This window comes from Carettochelys insculpta, chromosome 22 (assembly GCF_033958435.1).
Source record: "Carettochelys insculpta isolate YL-2023 chromosome 22, ASM3395843v1, whole genome shotgun sequence".
In the NCBI taxonomy this organism is placed as follows: domain Eukaryota; kingdom Metazoa; phylum Chordata; order Testudines; family Carettochelyidae; genus Carettochelys; species Carettochelys insculpta.
The window spans coordinates 6,607,479-6,625,594 of NC_134158.1; the positions used below are offsets into that span (position 1 = coordinate 6,607,479).

Consider the following 18,116-nt stretch of genomic DNA (forward strand, 5'->3'; position numbering starts at 1 on the left):
CACAAAGGGAATAGTTGGCTTTAAAAAAGTAATTTATTCACAAAACAAGAGAAAATAAATTGTACCAGTTGCAGCACAGAGAGTTACTTCTCTGGGATCCATCTTAAAAGTTACAGGGGGAAAAAAATCAAATTATTAACCAAAGCAACTGAAAAAAAGGAATATGCAACATATACTAGAACACAGTCCCTCACTCTCACAGGCCTTAGCTGCGTCTACACGTGCACGCTACTTCGAAGTAGCGGCAGTAACTTCGAAATAGCGCCCGTCACGTCTACACGCGTCGGGCGCTATTTCGAAGTTAACTTCGACGTTAGGCGGCGAGACGTCGAAGTCGCTAACCCCATGAGCGGATAGGAATAGCGCCCTACTTCGACGTTCAACGTCGAAGTAGGGACAGTGTAGACGATCCGCGTCCCGCAACATCGAAATAGCGGGGTCCTCCATGGCGGCCATCAGCTGGGGAGTTGAGAGATACTCTCTCTCCAGCCCTTGCGGGGCTCTGTGGTCACCGTGTGCAGCAGCCCTTAGCCCAGGGCTTCTGGCTGCTGCTGCTGCAGCTGGGGGTCCGTGCTGCATATACAGGGTCTGCAACTAGTTGTTGGCTCTGTGTATCTTGCACTGTTTAATGAAAGTGTGTCTGGGAGGGGCCCTTTAAGGGAGCGACTTGCTGTTGAGTCCGCCCCGTGACCCTGTCTGCAGCTGTGCCTGGCTCCCTTATTTCGATGTGTGCTACTTTGGCGTGTAGACGTTCCCTCGCTGCGCCTATTTCGATGTTGGGCTGAGCAACGTCGAAGTTGAACATCGACGTTGCCAGCCCTGGAGGACGTGTAGACGTTATTCATTGAAATAGGCTATTTCGATGTTGCTACTTCGAAATTAGCTATTTCGATGTAGCGTGCACGTGTAGACGTAGCCCTTGTGTGACAGGCCTGTTCTTTCCTACAGCCATCCACCCAACCTCAAGAAAATTCTCGCCAGCAGCCATCCACCACACCGCCAAAAAATAATCATGGAACCTATCCCTCCAACAAAACCTGTTGCCAGCTCTGTCCATGAATCTATACTAGAGATACCATCACTGGACCTAACCACATCAGCCAAGCATCAGGGGCTCATATTCCTGCACATCCACTAATGTGAGAGATGCCATCACTTACCAGCAATGCCCCTCTGGCATGGACATTGGACAAGCTGGACTGTCTCTGCACCAAAGGATGAATGGATACAAATCAGACATTAGGAATCTGAACACATATAAACTTGTCAGTGAGCATTTCAACTTGGCAGAACACTCGTCTGCTGGAAAAAAGTCTGGACACTGTGTATGAAGCAAGCAGGAGGGTTTATCACACGCAGCGCTGGTGGAGTGCCACTTCACCCATCAGGGCTCAGTGAAGCACTGCCAGACAATAGATTACAATTGATTATATAGATTATTGATGGGCGGGGGGGAAACTACTTTGAACAACAACCTTCTGCCTCTCCCAGATGAAGGAGAGTACCTTTGTTGGCAGATTCTTCCGGCAAAAAAGGTGTGGGGATGCTCCAGGGAACCTTCTGCCAACAGACAGGGCTTTCCACGACACTCGGCAGCCCTGCTTGTTGTGCTTCCAGTTCTGTTTTGCCGAGGGAGCGGCCAGGCAGTCTGGCCACTGTGCCTACAGAGCAAATCGCTCTTTCGATCCGCTTTTGTGTCTGGCTGCGCTCTGTCCGACAGACGTTTTGTCAGAAAATCTCTTCTGCTGGAAACATCTGTCAACAGATGCCTCTAGTATAGCCGTAGCGGTAGGGTTACATTAGACTTTTTCAGTTTGGGTCCCTTTATATGTATTATTGAACTAACAGTTTCTAAGGACGTGACATGAAACCACAGTCCAACAATCAAAGGTAAGTTTGAAGCCTAGAATCTCCCTTGAGTTCCCAGTGCTATAAACTTGCATTAGGGATACTGGGGCCTGTTTGCTTCATTCTGGCATCAGCTGTGGTCATTCTGACTTTCCTGGGTAAGTGTGCGGATCCCATCTCTTCTGAAAACAGGCAGGTTGTGAAAAGTTCCAGAGGTGTTGCTGTGTTAGTCTGTAGCTGATAAAACAACAACCAGTCTTGTGGCCCCTTAGAGACTAATAGATTTATTAGGGTGTCAGCTTTTGTGAGTAAAAACCCCCACTTCATCACATGAAAATTCCACTTTATCTGCAGAAATTCAGGTCCTAATCAATCTGTTGCTCTCTAAGGCTATGGCTACACAGCAGAGCTATTCCGGGGATACCTCGGTGTCCTGAAATAACTACTCCGTATCTGTGAGACGTGCCTGTTACTTTGAAATATTTTTCAAAATAACAGGTACTACTTTGGCATCCTGAGTTTAGGCTATCATGTAGACTTAGCCTTAGAAACTAACAGATTTATTTTGTGGGTAAAAACCACTTCATCAGATGATAACTCCATTTTAAACACAAAAGTTTAGGCCCTAATCAATCTGTTTAGTTTCTAAGATGCTAAAAGACTCCTCATTGTTCTGATGCTAGGGGCTTTGTCTTATATATTCATCTAAGATAAATGCTAGCAGGCTATTATATGTCTGTGTCTACACTACAAAAATAACTTTGAAGTTGCTTACTTCGAAGTACAACTTCAAAGTAAACAACTTCGAAGCTGAGGGTCTACACACACCCTACTTCAAAGTAGGGCACCACTCCATTCCTGGGAATGGAGTAAGGACTTCGAAGTTGGGCTCCCTACTTGGAAGTTAACTTCGAAGTAAGGGACAATGTGTGTAGACTCTTTGCTGGCTACTTTGATGTAGTGCCTGACTCCGAAGTTAACTTGGAAGTTAGTTCCTAGTGTAGACCCACCCTATTTATATTTCTGTATGTTACACATTTAATGTTTAGCATTGTATTTAATACTATATGCAAATGTTTTGTCAAAATGCCTTTTTACTTTATCACAGTGTAACTTTTTGACATTGAAAACACCTGGTTCAATGTTTTTGAACAGAAGCTTTGCTGAGAATTCCACTTTTGAGGGAGATGTCAAAATTTACACTTTCCATTCCATTTTCTGGCTAGCTCTCTGGTGATGTGACCCCCGTACTCCTAGAATGGCACTTTTGCTCCACTGGTCGGTAGACGATTGGAAGTTTCATCCTGCTAGGGCCAAGTGTTACAAGAACAAGGTCAACAACTGAGGCTGTAGTACGTGGTAGCCCCTGCTGTTTGCAGGTGTCTCTGCCACATAATGGGGCTTACTTGCTCCTTTTGTTTAGATACATAGATAGATAGAATAGTAACAGAGAGGAAGCCGTGCTAGTCTATACACTATCAAAACAAAAAGCAGTCAAGTAGCACTTTAAAGACTAGCAAAATAGTTTATTAGGTGAGCTTTCGTGGGACAGACCCACTTCTTCAGAGTGGGTCTGTCCCACGAAAGCTCACCTAATAAACTATTTTGCTAGTCTTTAAAGTGCTATTTGACTGGTTTTTGTTTTGATAGATAGATAGATAGATCGAGTAAACTCTTTCATATCCGGCATTCTATCTTCAGAACTCTCAAATCACCAACATTTTAACCATAAGTAATTTTATTGATGTGTTCTGTGAGTACAGTAGAGTGAAAGTGAATACCAATAAATACAGCAAATTCAGTATAAGTTTACAGTGTGCAGTACGACTGTGGCTGGTAAATAAAGCACTCTGCAGACATTGTTGTTTGTTTCTTATATCTAATCTTGTATTTTCTTTAGTGCTATGCACTGCTAGGTGTACCTCTCTATTCTCCAGGCTATTTGAATATCCGGTAACCCTCCAGGCCCAGGGCTGCCGGCTATGAAAGAGTTTACTGTAGATAGATGGATAGATAGATAGGGTGGATGGGGATGGATAGATAGATAAATCTGGATTCCTGGTCACAAACTATACCTCATGACCCTGCTTCCCCGTTACAGAAGCCCCAGGACTGGTCAGCAAGAAGCAGCTCTCTGGAGCTTCTGTGTCTCTCGTCTTCACACCCTGTCCCTTGCTCCTAACTTGGTCCTGGGAACCTCCCACAGACCGATTTGCTCCCTAGGACTGGGTGGTCTAGATGGGGGCCCTGGCCATTCACCTTCCCTGGGGCAGCTGCTGTGGGGCCCCGGGAAAGGTCTCCCTGCCCAGGCAGCGCTAAGGGCTCTGTCCCATAAAGATCATCTGGCGGCAACAAGTCCCACCCCAGGGAGCTCATACACCAGTGACCTGTAACATGCCCTGTAGCAGCAAACGTGACCCCCTCTCCCCCAGCTGCTGCTGGGAAGTCTTCCAGGCCGGCCCTCCGCAGACGGATGCTGACGCAGCCTCACCAGCCCCACATGGCAGCAGCGTCCCTCGGAGACAATGCAACGGGAGCCTGGAGGAGCTGGTGTCTTGCCTGCAGCAGAGCCTGTGTCCCTCGGGTCGGGTCTGAGGCGTGTTCCCTACCCCAGAGGGGGGCCAGTTTGGAGGCAGCACTGGGTACAATGGCACCGGTCTCTCCTGCCCACCACCTGTAGGGCCCGGCCCTCCTCCCCAGAGCTGAACTGCCTAGGGCTGGTGCTGAAGCAAGGCCAGCCGTGGGAAGGCTGGAAGGAGACGGTGTCTGCTGGGGTCAGCTGGCCGTGTGACCAGGGCCAGTCTCAGGCGGGGGAACTCTCCAGTCTGGCCACTTTGGAGCAGTATTATCAGCCAGGCCAGAAGAGGAGCAGGGCCCACTTGCCTTACAGGGCCCAGCCAAGCTCCACACACCGCTCCCCACCTGCCCTGAGTTGCCAAGACACATGTCTGGGTGGTGGGAGAGGTCTGGGTGTGTTTGGGTGCTGGGCAGAGGGGGGTCTGTGTGGGGCACTGTATAGTTGTGGGGGCGGGGCTGAGAGGAAGGACACCGGGGGGAGATCTCTATGATGGGGCACCAAGGAGAGTGAGCTGTCTGTCGGGGGCTGGGCAGTTGTGGGTGAGTGTGTGGTGGTGGGAGGGCAGACATTGCGTGCCTGAATTCTTTGGTGGAACTGGGGGGCCACGTCTACACCAGCCAGTCTTTTTGAAAAAGCCGGGCTGGGCTTTTTTCGAAAGAACCTGCGGAGCAACTACACACAAAGGCTACGTCTACACTAGCACAATCTTTGAAATGGCCATGCAAATAGGAATACAGGGATTTTGAAGTTGGTGGGGTCCTTTCGAAAAGGAGCCCCGTCTGGATGAGCTGCGCAGCAGCAAAAAGCGGCAATTTCGAAGAGCCGTGACCAGCAGCATGCTAATGAGGCGCTGAATATGCATTTCAGTGCCTCATTAGTAATCTTCAAAATAGCCATTTGCATGGTCATTTCGAAGATTTGGGCTGGTGCAGACACGGCCAAAATGCACTCTTTCGAAATTAAATCGGAAGAACTCAGCACTTTTTCTGGCAGCCCCCTTCCTCGCCCAGATAGAGAACAGTGTCTTTCTCTGAAAGATTCTTTGGGCAAAAAACATGTGTGGATGCCCCAGGAGCCCTCCTTTTGAAAGAGCACTCCTCGTGGCACTGGATTTTTTGACCTGTGGCCTGTTCTTTCGAAAGAGCAGGGGCTGGGTGGACGCTCTCTACCAAAAGAGCCGATCGGTTTTTTCGATCCACTTTGTGTGTGGATGCAATCTTTCGAACGAAGTCCTTTTGGAAGAGATTTTCCGGACGAGCTTCTTTCGAAGGATCTCACTGTACTGTGGACAGCAACGAAGGGTCCTGTGGCACCTTATAGACGAACAGAAAAGTTTTGAGCGTGAGCTTTCGTGAGATGAAATGATCAGATGAAGTGAGTCTGTGCTCACGAAAGCTCATGCTCAAAACTTTTCTGTTCGTCTATAAGGTGCCACAGGACCCCTCGTTGCTGTTACAGATCCAGACTAACATGGCTACCCCTCCGATACTTGTACTGTGGACGTAGCCCGGAAGTGCTGGTAACAGACAGACAAATACTTTTGAACAATGCTTGCTGACGCACTAGCACCAATGGCAGATATCTCGTATCGCTCAGTGAGGATTGTGGGGCACAGTGACCTCCAGAGGTCACTTAAGGTAATTCTCAGGGCCAGATGAGGGAATAAGTGAATTTTGCTTCCAGGGCTGAACCAAAAAAAGGCAAGGGGAGAAGTTACCATTCAAACTATAACTGGATTTTAGAACAAATTCAGTTAACTGGAAAAAAAATAACACTTTCATTTGGTTTGGTCACCTAAAAAGGTAATTTTGGTATTCTCACCTTATCAGCTACTAGGAATGGGCCACATCTGCCCTGAATGAATTCACCTTCTTAGCTCTGGTCCTCTGCTGGTAATGCAACAGTCCCATATTCGTCTGTATATTTAAATCCCTGCCAACCTGAAACTTCCACTCCGTGCACCTGATTAAGTGAGCTGCTGCCCCCAAAAACTTATGCCCAAATAAATGTTTTAGTCTTTAAGGCCCTATGGGACTCCTCATTATTTTAACCAACAGCCATTACTTTTTACTTTATTTGAAGGTGTTTTTCATCCTTTTCGCATTCATTCATTATTGCAACAGTGAAATTGCAAATTGCAAAAAAAAAGTTCAAAATGAGAGGTAGAAACAAGATAGTTTGAAATGAACCATTTTATCTTTTTTCAGCAAAATAAAAGTTGGGCCCCAAACTATTTGTTGAATTCAACTCAAAATTGTAAATCATTTGAATACCAAAAAAGTGCATTAGTTAGCAAATTTAGTTGTTATTGATTTATTTTGCCCAGCTCTAGTGAACAGGACAGTTGTCTTAAGAGTGCTACTATAACGATAGATATTATTTCATCAGTGCACACAAAAGGCATAGTTGTGTTACCTACTACACAGGCAATAACATACTCCAGTTGTCTATAACAGTGTTTCTTAAACTTCTTGAGACCATGGAACACCACACAGTGATATTTTATGCAGGACACCGATGAAAATTTTCTTACAAAAAGAATCGTTGTCAGAACAAACCTGAGCCGTAGAGTCTTGTAGGGGAAATCTCTCCTGTCAGAACTGTTCTGCTGTGTTCTCTGTTGAAATCATGAAACAGTTTGGCATTGAGGTCAACATGTTTGTGTGTGCCATTAAGCGTCAGACAAAACAAAAATCAGTCAAGTAGCACTTTAAAGACAAGCAAAGTAGTTTATTAGGTGAGCTTTCGTGGGACAGACCCACTTCTTCAGACCATAGGTTAACAGACGGGCTATGGTCTGAAGAAATGGGTCTGTCCCACGAAAGCTCACCTAATACACCATTTTGCTGGTCTTTAAAGTGCTACTTGACTGCTTTTTGTTTTGACAGTGTATAGACTAGCATGGCTTCCTCTCTGTTACTATTCAACATGCAAGCGTCAGAGAGTTTCACTGCAACACAAACAGGAGAGCTGAGCTACAAAAGAAAAGATGCTCAAATGCTTCACAATGGTTTTGTAGATTCCAAGGCCAGAAGAGACCACTGTGGTCATTGTGTCTGACCTCCTGGACAACACTGGCCAGAGGCTTGCCATCAAATTAGTTCCTACAGAAGAGCTTTCAGGAAAACATGCAATACTGATTTTTAAAATGCCAGTGATGGAGAATTGACCATGGCTCTTGTAAATTGCACCAGTGGTTAATTACTCTTGGTGGTAAAAATGTACACCTTATTTCCATCTGGAATTTGTCCAAATGTGACTTCCTATCCTATTGTGTTCTATGTCTCTGTTAGCCCACAGAGCCCATTATAGTAAACACTTTTGTTGGAACAAAGTGTGGACACCGTGTATAAAGCAAGCAGGAAGGTTTATGACACACAGCACTGGTGGGGTGTCACTTCACGAATTAGGCTCAGTGATCACCATCAGACAATAGGTTACAATTGATTATACAGATTGCTGATGGGCAGGGGGAAACTACGGTATGGGTGTTATCCAAGCCTGTATGGGTTCTAGCAGCAAGGCAACATGAGCACAATAAGCCAATAATCTAATAAAGTTCCACAGCGTCCCTGCCCATAGCTTACAGAACACCTAATCTCAAGTACAGGCGGTTTCCTTAACAAGTTCCTTAAACAAAGCAAACATTGAATGACATCTATGTGTCTCACTGGATTAATGATGCACCTACAGGAGTAATGATGATGCCTTTACACCGGCACATCCAGGGGTGCTTATTTAGAAGATTAAAGCAGAACAGACAGTAACAGCCTAAAGCAATAACACATTTGTTCTGAGTACCACCCTGGGACAGCAAATGGGGTGGTGCTATATCCTGCTTCTCACATACACGGCCTCTTCTTGGAATGTGGTTGCTGGGGCAACTCTCCTTTCCTCCAAACTCCAAGGCCCTGTCCGCGTTGGGACGACCCTCCCTGGGTCTTGTGAGTGAGATGGCGGTGGGGGGCAAGTGGGAATAACCTTCCACTCACGCTAACTGGGTTTCTGAACTCTAGGATTATAGGCCTACTCCAGACTTTAGGATTCGAATAGGGGGTCTTTAGCGGAATACCACAACCTGCCTCAGAAATTCCCATCCTACAACTTTCATAGCCGGCAGCCCTGCCACCGGGAGGTTCTTTGAGTCTGTCATTGTAAAGCAGGATTTCTGTTCCTTAAATCGTTCTTGTGGCTCTTCTCTGAACCTTCCCCAGTTTATATACGCCCCAGCCGACCTGTGCAGGCAGCCAGCTGCACAGTAGTGGTGGAAATTATCCAAGCCCCCCATTATCCAACATTCCACTTCATCAGCTTCAGTCGGTGTTGGCTAAAATTGAGTGCTGGATGACCAGAGGTCGGATAGCCGGGGTTTCCCTGAGGCAGTGTGGGATGAAATGGAATATTGGGTAATTTCCCCCAGTACCGCACAGCTGGCTGCCCGCTCAGGCTGCCTGGGGCTCCCCCACATCCAGCTGGAGCTCTGCGCCCTTGGCTGGTGGTAGGGATGGCCCAGGGGCAACCAGCAGCCTGCCTGCCCACCAGCCAGACGCCCCAGGATACAGCCCCAGGGGCCGGTGGCAGCTTCATCTCCAGTCACCAGTGGCTTCGTGCTCCAGCTGCTGGTGGCTTCATGCTCCAGCTGCTGGCAGCTCCACACCCCAGCCTCCAGGGCTCTGGCAACAGCTTCCCCAGGATCAGCAGCGGTTTCCCCAGGTTGGTGGCAGCTCCACACCCCAGCCTCCGGAGTTCTGTCCCCAGAGCTGGCAACAGCTTCCCCAGGGTCAGCAGCAGTTTCCCCAGGTTGGTGGCAGCTTCGCACTCCAGCTGCTGGGGCTCTGACCTCAGGGCTGGCGCTGACTTCGCTGGGGCTGGCGGGGACGTCACACACCAGGGACTGGCGCTCTGCCCCCAGGGCCAGCAGTGTCGCTCCCTCCCACCTTCCCCACCCTGACCACCCACCTTGCCCCTGGTTATCTGACATTTTCGGGTACCTGACCATCAGTCGGTCCCAATTATGTCGGGTAACTGGGGTTTTCCAGCACATCTAAATCTATTTTCTGAGTAGATTTATAAATGAATAGAAATGTAATTTTATAAATTATGAGTGATAAATTATGAATATTTATCAGAAAATTCAAAGTGAAATTTTATCCCCCCCCCCTTGCTCTGGCTTATTTACACCTGGCCCTGCAGATTTCCAAGAGCAGCATCTGATGCAGTGAGTCTGCGCTCACCAAAGCTCATGCTCAGAACTTTTCTGCTCGTCTAGAAGGGGCCACAGGACCCTCCGTTGCTGCTGACAGACACTGAATCACGAGTGGGACATTCCCCTCCCCGTGTTCCATCGGTGGGGGTTTCCAGCAGCGAGCGAGAGCTGGCGGCGGAGGCGGAGCATCGGCGGGGACACGCCCCCGAGCAGCAGCCGCGTCACAGGAAAATGGGTAACTACTTTCTTCCGCCGGCGAAGCATGCGGCAGAACACTGCGCCGTGCCAGGACGCTCCATGGCGGAGAAGGGGGGGATACAGAGCTCAGGGGCGGGACCGAGCCCCGAAGGCACAGAGCCAGCGCGGCGCGGGCAGGGTGAGCACTTTTCGCCGTGCTTGGACATTGTTTTTCCATATTTTCTATATAAAGAACATATATAAATTCCTGTACATTTTAGTGCGGCCGCTCCGACCCCCCTATGCGCCCGAGAGGTTGGTACTGTCCGTGCGCCGCTGATTGGCTGAGGTATAAAAGCCTCCGCGCTGGGTGCATCCGCACAGCGAGTTGGGTCGTCGAAAGTGGGGCCCTCCGCCCCCTTGTTTTGCAGAAGCGCCTCGATCTGGGTGCAGGGCTGAACAAAGCTGGGAGCGCTCGACGACGACTACTCCCCACCCCCACCCCCGGGCCCTGTACCCGGAGCAGGAGCAGCGGCGAAGGGAGGGTGAGGGGGTTAATTCCCTGGCGCCGCACCGGAGGCGGAGCACCCGCGGGACACATCTCCAAGCACCATCCGCACCGCCGGAAAATGGGTGACGGCTTAACCCCGCCCCCCGCGCAAAGCGAGTGGCTCGAAAACTCCGCCGTGCCCAGGACGCTCCATTGCGGAGGAGGGAGGAGACGCAGAGCGCAGGGGCAGGACCGAGCCCCGAAGCCACGTGGCCAGCGCGGCGCGACCCGGGTGAGCAGGTTCCGCCGCGCTCGGACATTTTCCCGTATTTTCCATATAAAGCACATGTGTAAATTCCCGTACGTGTTAGTGCGGCCCGATCCAACCCCCCCATGCGCCCCAGAGGTTGGTACGGTCCGTCTGCCGCGGATTGGCTGAGGCGTTAAGTGCCCCGGCATGTGCGTGTCTGCAGCAGTTTGAGGAGTCTCCGGAAGGCCGCTCCGCTCCCCTCGCACTGCGCAAGCGCCTGCGGGCTGCGCGGAGCGAAGCTGGCAGCGTTCAGCGGCTGCGACGAGGAACCGGGAACACCACCACTGGTCCCTGCTCCCGGAGCAGCAGCAGCGCCGCTTCGTGCGGTCCGGGGACTAATGGAGCCCGCGGGGCCGCTCGGGTGAGAGTCCGGGCGAGACGCGCCCCGGGGGGATGGGGGTGGCGGTGGCTGACGCTACGGGCTGGGCGCTGCCCGCGGCCGAACGGGGACACCCCGGTGCGCGCTGCAGGAGCCGCCTGCCCCTCGCTCCCTGAAGGCCCCCAGAGAGGCGGCGGTCGGGAGTGTGAGGGGGTTAATCCCCTGGCCCCGCACGTGGCTGGGGAGGCTGCAGGGCAGCGGCCGGGCCGAGCCGGGCCAGACCCCTCCCCACCTTCCCGTGTGCCCGGCAGAGGCAGGCGCTGCCCAGCGGGCCCGCAGCGCGTCTCGGGGTGGTGCACATCCCCACAGGCCTCTGTGCACAGAGCAACACTTATTCCCCACGTGAAAAGATGGGCCTTGACCGCTCTGCTTGGCTCTCAGCTTTCGGCTCAGCCACTGAGGCCGGAGCAGGGAGGGAGCCAGGTCAGGACCTGCCCGGCTGGGCTCTGCTGCTGCATGGAAGCTGTCACAGGGTGAGGAGCCCAGCCTGACCTAGCACCTGCAGCCCCCTATGGCTGAGACAATCGAGTCAGCTGTGCAGAACCCAGTGCCACCGCCACAGCCTGAAAAGGCCAGTGAACCCCTGGAGATTGAAGGTACTGGAGCCTGGTTCCTGAGAACAAGCCGAGGGGAGACCCTGAGACTGACCAGGGTGGTGGATTGGGTGGGGGGAGGTGCAGGGGTCATGGCTCCATCTTCTGCCAATGACCCTGCTTCACCCCGGAACCTCCTCCTTCTCCTGCCTGGGGAGAGCCGGAGCCCCCTGTCCCCGGGGAGGCCGGGCAATTGTGGAGAGCCAGGGGTCTTGGGAGATGGAGGGGGGATTAAGAGCAACTCCTGGCCTGTGTCCCAGCCACAGCCAGTTTATTATAACAGCTGCATAGGGAGCCATGGACCCCATCTTCTACCCTGGGTGAAAGAGCTTGGGCCTGGGGCTGCCCTCTGCACCCCAGAGAAGGGGGGGGTGCTCTCCACCTCATTCTTGCCCCCTACTTTTAAGAAACTTCCACCCATCCTGGGTCAGGCCAGGCACTCAGTGGAAGGAGCAGCTGCCCCAATCCCCTGGTCTGTGGGCAGTAGGGCTGGGATTCTTCCCAGTGGCTCTCAGCGTCCTGACCCCTGACTGCAGGGGATGTTGGGGCTGGTGTGTCAGACTCCTTAGGACAGCACAGGCCCAGCCCTGCCTGATTTTCCCTGCCGCCCACCTGCCCTTCACTGTTTTGCGGGTGTGAGAGCCCCATGTGTGGGGATGGGTGCTTGACCTGGGAGGGGTGAGTGGGGATAAGGGGCTGACACTCAGCAGTGGCAAGGCAGGGGTGGGGGGCACCTTGAGCTCCTGTCCCCAGAACACAGGTCCTTCCTTTTGTGCCCCTGAGCTTGCTGGCCTGGTGCCGGCCTGGTGCCAGCCTGGCTGGGAGTGCCCAGGTGGGGGCACTGGGCTGAGGGAAGGGAGGGGATGTTCGGCCTGAGCCTCCGGGTGTCTCTCCAGAGAGTCTGACAGGAGGAGCAAGAGACACAAGGAGGCCTGTCCGAGGGCGGCTGCGGCCCCAGTGTGATCAGTGAATTGCAGCCTGGCAGTTCTGGCTGACGGGTCCCTCTTTCAGGTCCTGGTACTAACGGCAGGAGATGCCGAGCACAAATGGTCGTGGTCGCCCAGGTACTTCTAGTGTCAGCTTTGGTCGCTGCCATCATTGCTGTGGCTGGTGAGTTCCCATCCTCCGCCCTCGTCCCTCCCTTTTTCCTCTCCCATCTCTGCACATCCCACCCCCGGAAGCTGCTGCAGTTGGTCTCCTCTGGTCTGATGTCTGCCCCTGGGACAGAGGATCCTGGGGGGATGTTCCTCCTGGAGCTGGCTCTATCCAAGCCCCTGCCCTGGGCTCTGGCTGTGAGCTGGGACCGTCTGACATGCGCCCCCCAGCTTATCTGTGAGCACTGCAGACCCCAGTCACCTTGGCCATGTGCTGAGGCAGTCACTTAGTGGGGTGCCTGAGGGGATGGGGGCAGAGCACCTTGGCTGTGCTGTGACCAGCCTGGCCTCCCCCCATCTTTGGGCTCTGGCTGGGGCTGGGCAGCAGATGCTGTTTTCTCTGCTACTGAAATGAGCCGGAGACCATATGCTCTGTTTTTCATTGTGTGGAATGAATTTTGTACACCAATATGGAGGTGATGTGCACCACAGCAGAAACCAAAAACCTACTTGTAATACAGCAGGGGTGTCCAGCCAGTTAGAGAAAAGGAACCAAAATAGCTGCGCATGACGTCCAGCGAGCCGTGTATTGTATAAATAGAAATCTGTTTATCGAGATCTTACACTGTAGGTATACTTGTCTCTCCAGCTCTCTGAAAGATGGACAATACCTGGCTCAATGCTTCCCCCTCCTGCTGTGCCAGGCAACCCCAGCCCCTCTGCTCTAATCCAAGGCTTCCCCAGAGGCAGGCACCCCTAGCTCTCCCTCCAACCCAATGCGTCGTCGTCTTACCTGGCTGATCTGGGACAGGCATCTCTGCCAGCCTTAGTCTGTGCGCCCTGGACAGTCCTGGGTGGCGTCCCTATGCAGCTGGGTGAAGGGGTCAGTTGACCCTGTTTGGCTGCTGCTGTCAATGTCACATGCTCCAGCTGGAGTGCAGGGCAGGAGGCAGCCACCTTTTGACTGGGTCCTGGAGCCGTGTGCTTTGCCCAGAACTTTGTCTCATGGCTTCATTTTGTAATGGGCGGTGCGGGGGGGTGTTGGTGGTGAGTGACTTAGTGTTTCAATTGGGCATCTGCACCTGTCTTACACCCACCCTCCTGCAGAGCGGAAGGCCTGGCTGATTTCTTTTTTCCAGTAGTGTTCTTGGCCCTGGGGTGTAAAACACTTGACCATTCTTGGACCCATCTGACTGGTCACTTTACCTATTGGTCTCTGTACCAGTCAAGTGCTCAACTCTAGGGGCAGCTCTGACCCCTCACCCCACCCTGTTACTGTCTCATCCTCAGTGCTGGCTGCTAAGCCTCGATCAGCTGCTCTGGGCCTGGTTGCTGAGCACTGCTGCCTGGATGGCGGCGTCAGGTACCAAGGGAAATGCTACTATTTCTCTGAGGATGAAGGGAACTGGACCGACAGCCAGAGCCACTGCTCTGCCCTGGGAGCCTCCTTGGCTGGGATCGACACCCCGCAGGAAATGGTGAGTCTCCTATTGCAATGGCCTGGGCTCTGCCTTGCTGGGGGGGAAGAGCAGCTCTGAGCCCTTGTGCTGGGAGCCCAGAGTGAATGGACGCCCAGGTGCAGAATGCCTGGCCTGGCTGGGCCCAGGACCTCCCTGTGTGACCACAGGGATTGTCCCCTGTCGGCTACCCCTGCTCCACATAGGAAGGTGGCCCCTGTCTAGGGCTGGGCGGCTCAGGCATCTCCTGGCTCTGGAATGGGGCTGAGCACAGCCCTGCTCCTGCCTTGGGGATGGGCAAGGAGCGGCCAGCTGAGGATGGGGCCTGGGATCTCTTCCCAGTGCAGCTGGACTCTGCCCCTCCACAATGTTGCTGTGAGGAGCAGCAGCTGCTCTGGGGGCCAGATGTCTGCACAGGGCTTAGAACCAGCAGCTGCCCCGGCCAGGAGGAGGTGAGTGCGGGTGATGGGGAGCAGAAACGTGGGGCTGCTGTGTGCAGTGGGTCATACTTGCTGCCTGGAGGACCTTGTGCCTCACAAGAGGGAGATTGCACCCACCTCCTCACAATAAACTGAGTGCCCTTCAGTGTGTGCCAGCCAGGGTCAGGAGATGAAGCGCTGGGGCTGACCCTTGCTGTCCTTTGGCTTTTCAAGGCCTTCCTGCTGCGCTATACGGGTAGCTATGATCACTGGGTTGGCCTCCGGCAGGAGCAGAATCAACCCTGGAAATGGACGAATGGCACCAAATTCAACCACTGGTGAGTCTCTTACCCTGCGCTGGGGGTCCTGGGGTCTGTGCTGGGTGAGCTCAGGGAGAGCCACTGCTGGGTGCCAGTGACAAACCCAGCGTTGCCCAGGGTCATTCCCTTCCTGTGTCAGCCAGATGGTGCCAGACTGTCCCTGGGTGTCTGGGCTCCTGCCCTGCAGTGCGGGCTGGGTCTGTGGCGTTTCAGTGGATGGGGGTGAAGCCCCCCAGTCTCTTTTGGGGTGGAACCAAACTGTCTTTCCCCGGCACAGAGAAACACTGGGTTTGCTGCACTCTGCTCCCGTGGGGCTGAGAGCAGCTGCTCCGCGCTCCGGCCTGTGACCTGGGAACGGCTCCCCTGGCTGGGACCTACCCGTCCTCTGCCTGACTCAGCTACTTGGCTGCTGTGCTGCAGGTTTGAGATCCGAGGAGGAGGTGACTGTGCCTACCTGAATGAGGAGAAAGGGGTCAGCAGCTTGCAGTGCTACTTGGAACGCCAGTGGGTCTGTAGGAAAGCTATTGAGACAGGCTCTGCGCTGGGAGGGGGCTCGCAGTGAGTCTCCTGGAAGTGACGCTAACACAGGTCAGATGGCCTTGAACTACCTGCACCTGCACTGATCAGCCAGGCCCTGGGACGCTCCAGCAACACTGGATGCTCTTTGTACCTTTTTAAACTCGGGGTCCCATTCTCCAGCTCTTCTCTGCCCTGGGAGGCCCTGATGGGAGGAGGAGGTGTCTGAGCTACATGGTTTGGAAATGCTGGGGAAACAGCACAAGGGATGTCTATTTGTTCAGGCTACAAAACAGTCTCTCTCAAAAGCAGCCCCCAGCTGACTGGAGGCTCTCAAGTAGTGCAGCAACGTGCCCCAAGAATCGGATGTTGTCTTGAAGTGGCCTTCAACATGCCATGAATCCTAAGGCACATCATGCCCTTTGCTATAGCCGGCTCTGTGGCAGGCAGCACTGATCTGTGCAGGGGTCCATCTACCTCTCTCTGACGTCTCCATGTTTAAACTTCACTTCCATATGTTTATGTGAAGTCTTCTGTATATCTCTGCATTGTCACTTGACCTAGCAGCAGCTTTTTATAACCTGCTATGAAGTCTCTTTGCACTGAGCTGAATGTCTTTCTGCCAGATTCTCTTCCCCACTTCTTTATTTGATCCATTGCCCTGTTGAGTGAATGAGGTGAGTGGATAAGGCAGGAGAGGCAGCAACAGGTGCCTTGGCTAGGGAGGGGACAGATGCAAGAGCCGTAAGACCTGTGAACAAGTATCAGGTGGCCGTGTTAGTCTGTAGCTTCGAGGACAAGTTTCAGGGCACCTTATAGGCTAACAGATATTTTGGAGCATCGGGGTTCGTGAGCAGAGACCCACGTCGTCAGATGCATGAGTGGGGCTGGGGGGTTGTTCAAAGAAGTACTTGAAGAGTAGTAGGCAGTCTGTCCTGTCCAGTGTCTCGAGCTTGCACAGGCTCATTGCTTGTGGACTCACATGTGGCTGAGGAGTCCACGCTTGGAACGGCCTGGGCATCCACAGTGGGGGGCAAGGGAATTTGTCCTGACTCTGTTGGGCTACATCTACACTAGCCCCAAACTTCGAAATGGCCATTTTGAAGCTTACGAATGAAGCACTGAAATACGTATTCAGTGCTTCATTAGCATGCAGGCAGCTGTGGCACTTTGAAATTGACACGGCTCATCCAGATGGGGCTCCTTTTAGAAAGGACCCTGCCTCCTTTGAAGTCCTCTTATTCCCATGAGCAGATGGGAATAAGGGGACTTCGAAGTAGCTGGGGTCCTTTGGAAAAGCAGCCCTGTGGGGGCAAGCTGCATCAATTTCGAAGTGCTGCGGCCGCCCTCATGCTAATGGAGTGCTGAATATGTATTTCAGCGCTTCATTAGTAAATGTTGAAATGGCCATTTGCGTGGCCATTTCGAAGTTTGGGGCTAGTGTAGACAGTCTTGGTGAGGCTTTTGCTTTCTTCTCATGAGCATCAGTGAGGCACACGCGTCACTGCTCTTCAGAGTTGTCGTACAAGAGTACACCAGCCTGTTTGGTTTTTTGGGCGCTGATCTGGTTTTAAACCAGCATGAGCAACGTTGGCCTTCACGCAGTCTTTACATCTCTTGTAAATCCTCCCTTGATTCCTTTTGCCCTGGGAGAGCTCACTGTTGAGGAGCTGATTGGGGCGGGGTATAGGCAGACAAGTCTTCCCCCTTACGAGCTAGCTTGCTGCCCCTCCTGAGGTGCCTCAAGCACACAGGTCACAGAACAGCTGCTGACAGCACAGTCTTTGATGCCTCACTGAGGCCCAGATGTGCGAGCTCATGGTAACCCTGAGAAACAAAGTACAGATAAAAGATTGACAGTTTGCCTGTTAGCAAGGGGGCCTCAGGAAATTACCCCAGCTGGCATTGACAGAGCGATGCACCCACACAGCCATCCCAGAAGAGAAATCTCTGCCCTTGCAAAAGAATGTCCTGTACTCCCAAAATTGCTCATCTCCTGTCTTACAAGTGTAAATTAAGTAAGAATTGCCCTTGTAAAAACTGGCATTGCAAAGACAGACCAGTACGATCTGACACCATAGATAAGAGAGAATACATGACCCAAGGGGTATAAATATGGACCCAGCAGCACTGAGTGCATTCCCACCAACTACTTGCTGGTCAGGTCAGGTGATTGCCTCCTGAGGTCTGCAACTGGGGATACCCAACCTCATATTCATCATTCTGTGGAATTGAGTGACCGATCCTGGCTTGGCTATGCAGGTATCGAGACGAAAGGAGGGTAAAATGTACCCACATCAAGGTCTCCTCTTGGTGTACACAGTTAAAGAATTAGAGCTCTATCGATTGTTGTATTAAGATGTTGTTGTGTTCGATTGTAACATATCTTTGTATTGGATTGTAAGTAACTGTTAAAACCTGCACTCTGCTCTCAAAAGAAGTAGACAATAGCCTTTTGTAACAGCACGCTTACCACTGTAGTTTAATAAACTTGTAACCAGTTAAGATCTAAGCCTGACTGCTGTCACTCTTTGTCACTGCAACACAGCCAGCACAATCAAAAAAACTTTAGCCGTTGGGTTACCACAGCCTGGCCCTAGGTGAGAGTGCTAAAAGCCTAGCATGGAGTTGTGCTGCTTCCATGGGGCAGACTCCTGGGATGCCCGTCAGCCAATCCTGGCTGCAGGCTGTGACAGGACACTGTGTCCTAGCAGTTGAAGTCTCGGGTG

At 52.3% G+C, this 18,116-nt stretch overlaps 1 protein-coding gene across 1 annotated transcript; it reads left to right on the top strand.

Moving 5' to 3' along the window:
* The first annotated feature begins 10,120 nt into the window (after nucleotides 1–10,120).
* On the top strand, nucleotides 10,121–17,893 carry LOC142024949 (C-type lectin domain family 2 member B-like). Its single transcript, XM_075017328.1, has 6 exons — nucleotides 10,121–10,970; nucleotides 11,370–11,584; nucleotides 12,593–12,691; nucleotides 13,966–14,153; nucleotides 14,786–14,889; nucleotides 15,292–17,893. The coding sequence occupies exons 2-6, from the start codon at nucleotides 11,500–11,502 to the stop codon at nucleotides 15,431–15,433; spliced, it is 618 nt and encodes a 205-aa protein (XP_074873429.1). The 5' UTR covers nucleotides 10,121–10,970; nucleotides 11,370–11,499; the 3' UTR covers nucleotides 15,434–17,893.
* Nucleotides 17,894–18,116: the final 223 nt, after the last annotated feature.

Coding starts and splice junctions, on each gene's coding strand:
- LOC142024949 (XM_075017328.1), top strand. CDS start 11,500: ATGGCTGAGACAATCGAGTCAGCTGTGCAGAACCCAGTGCCACCGCCA. Junction 11,585..12,592: donor TGAACCCCTGGAGATTGAAG/GTACTGGAGCCT, acceptor TCCCTCTTTCAG/GTCCTGGTACTAACGGCAGG. Junction 12,692..13,965: donor TGCCATCATTGCTGTGGCTG/GTGAGTTCCCAT, acceptor TCTCATCCTCAG/TGCTGGCTGCTAAGCCTCGA.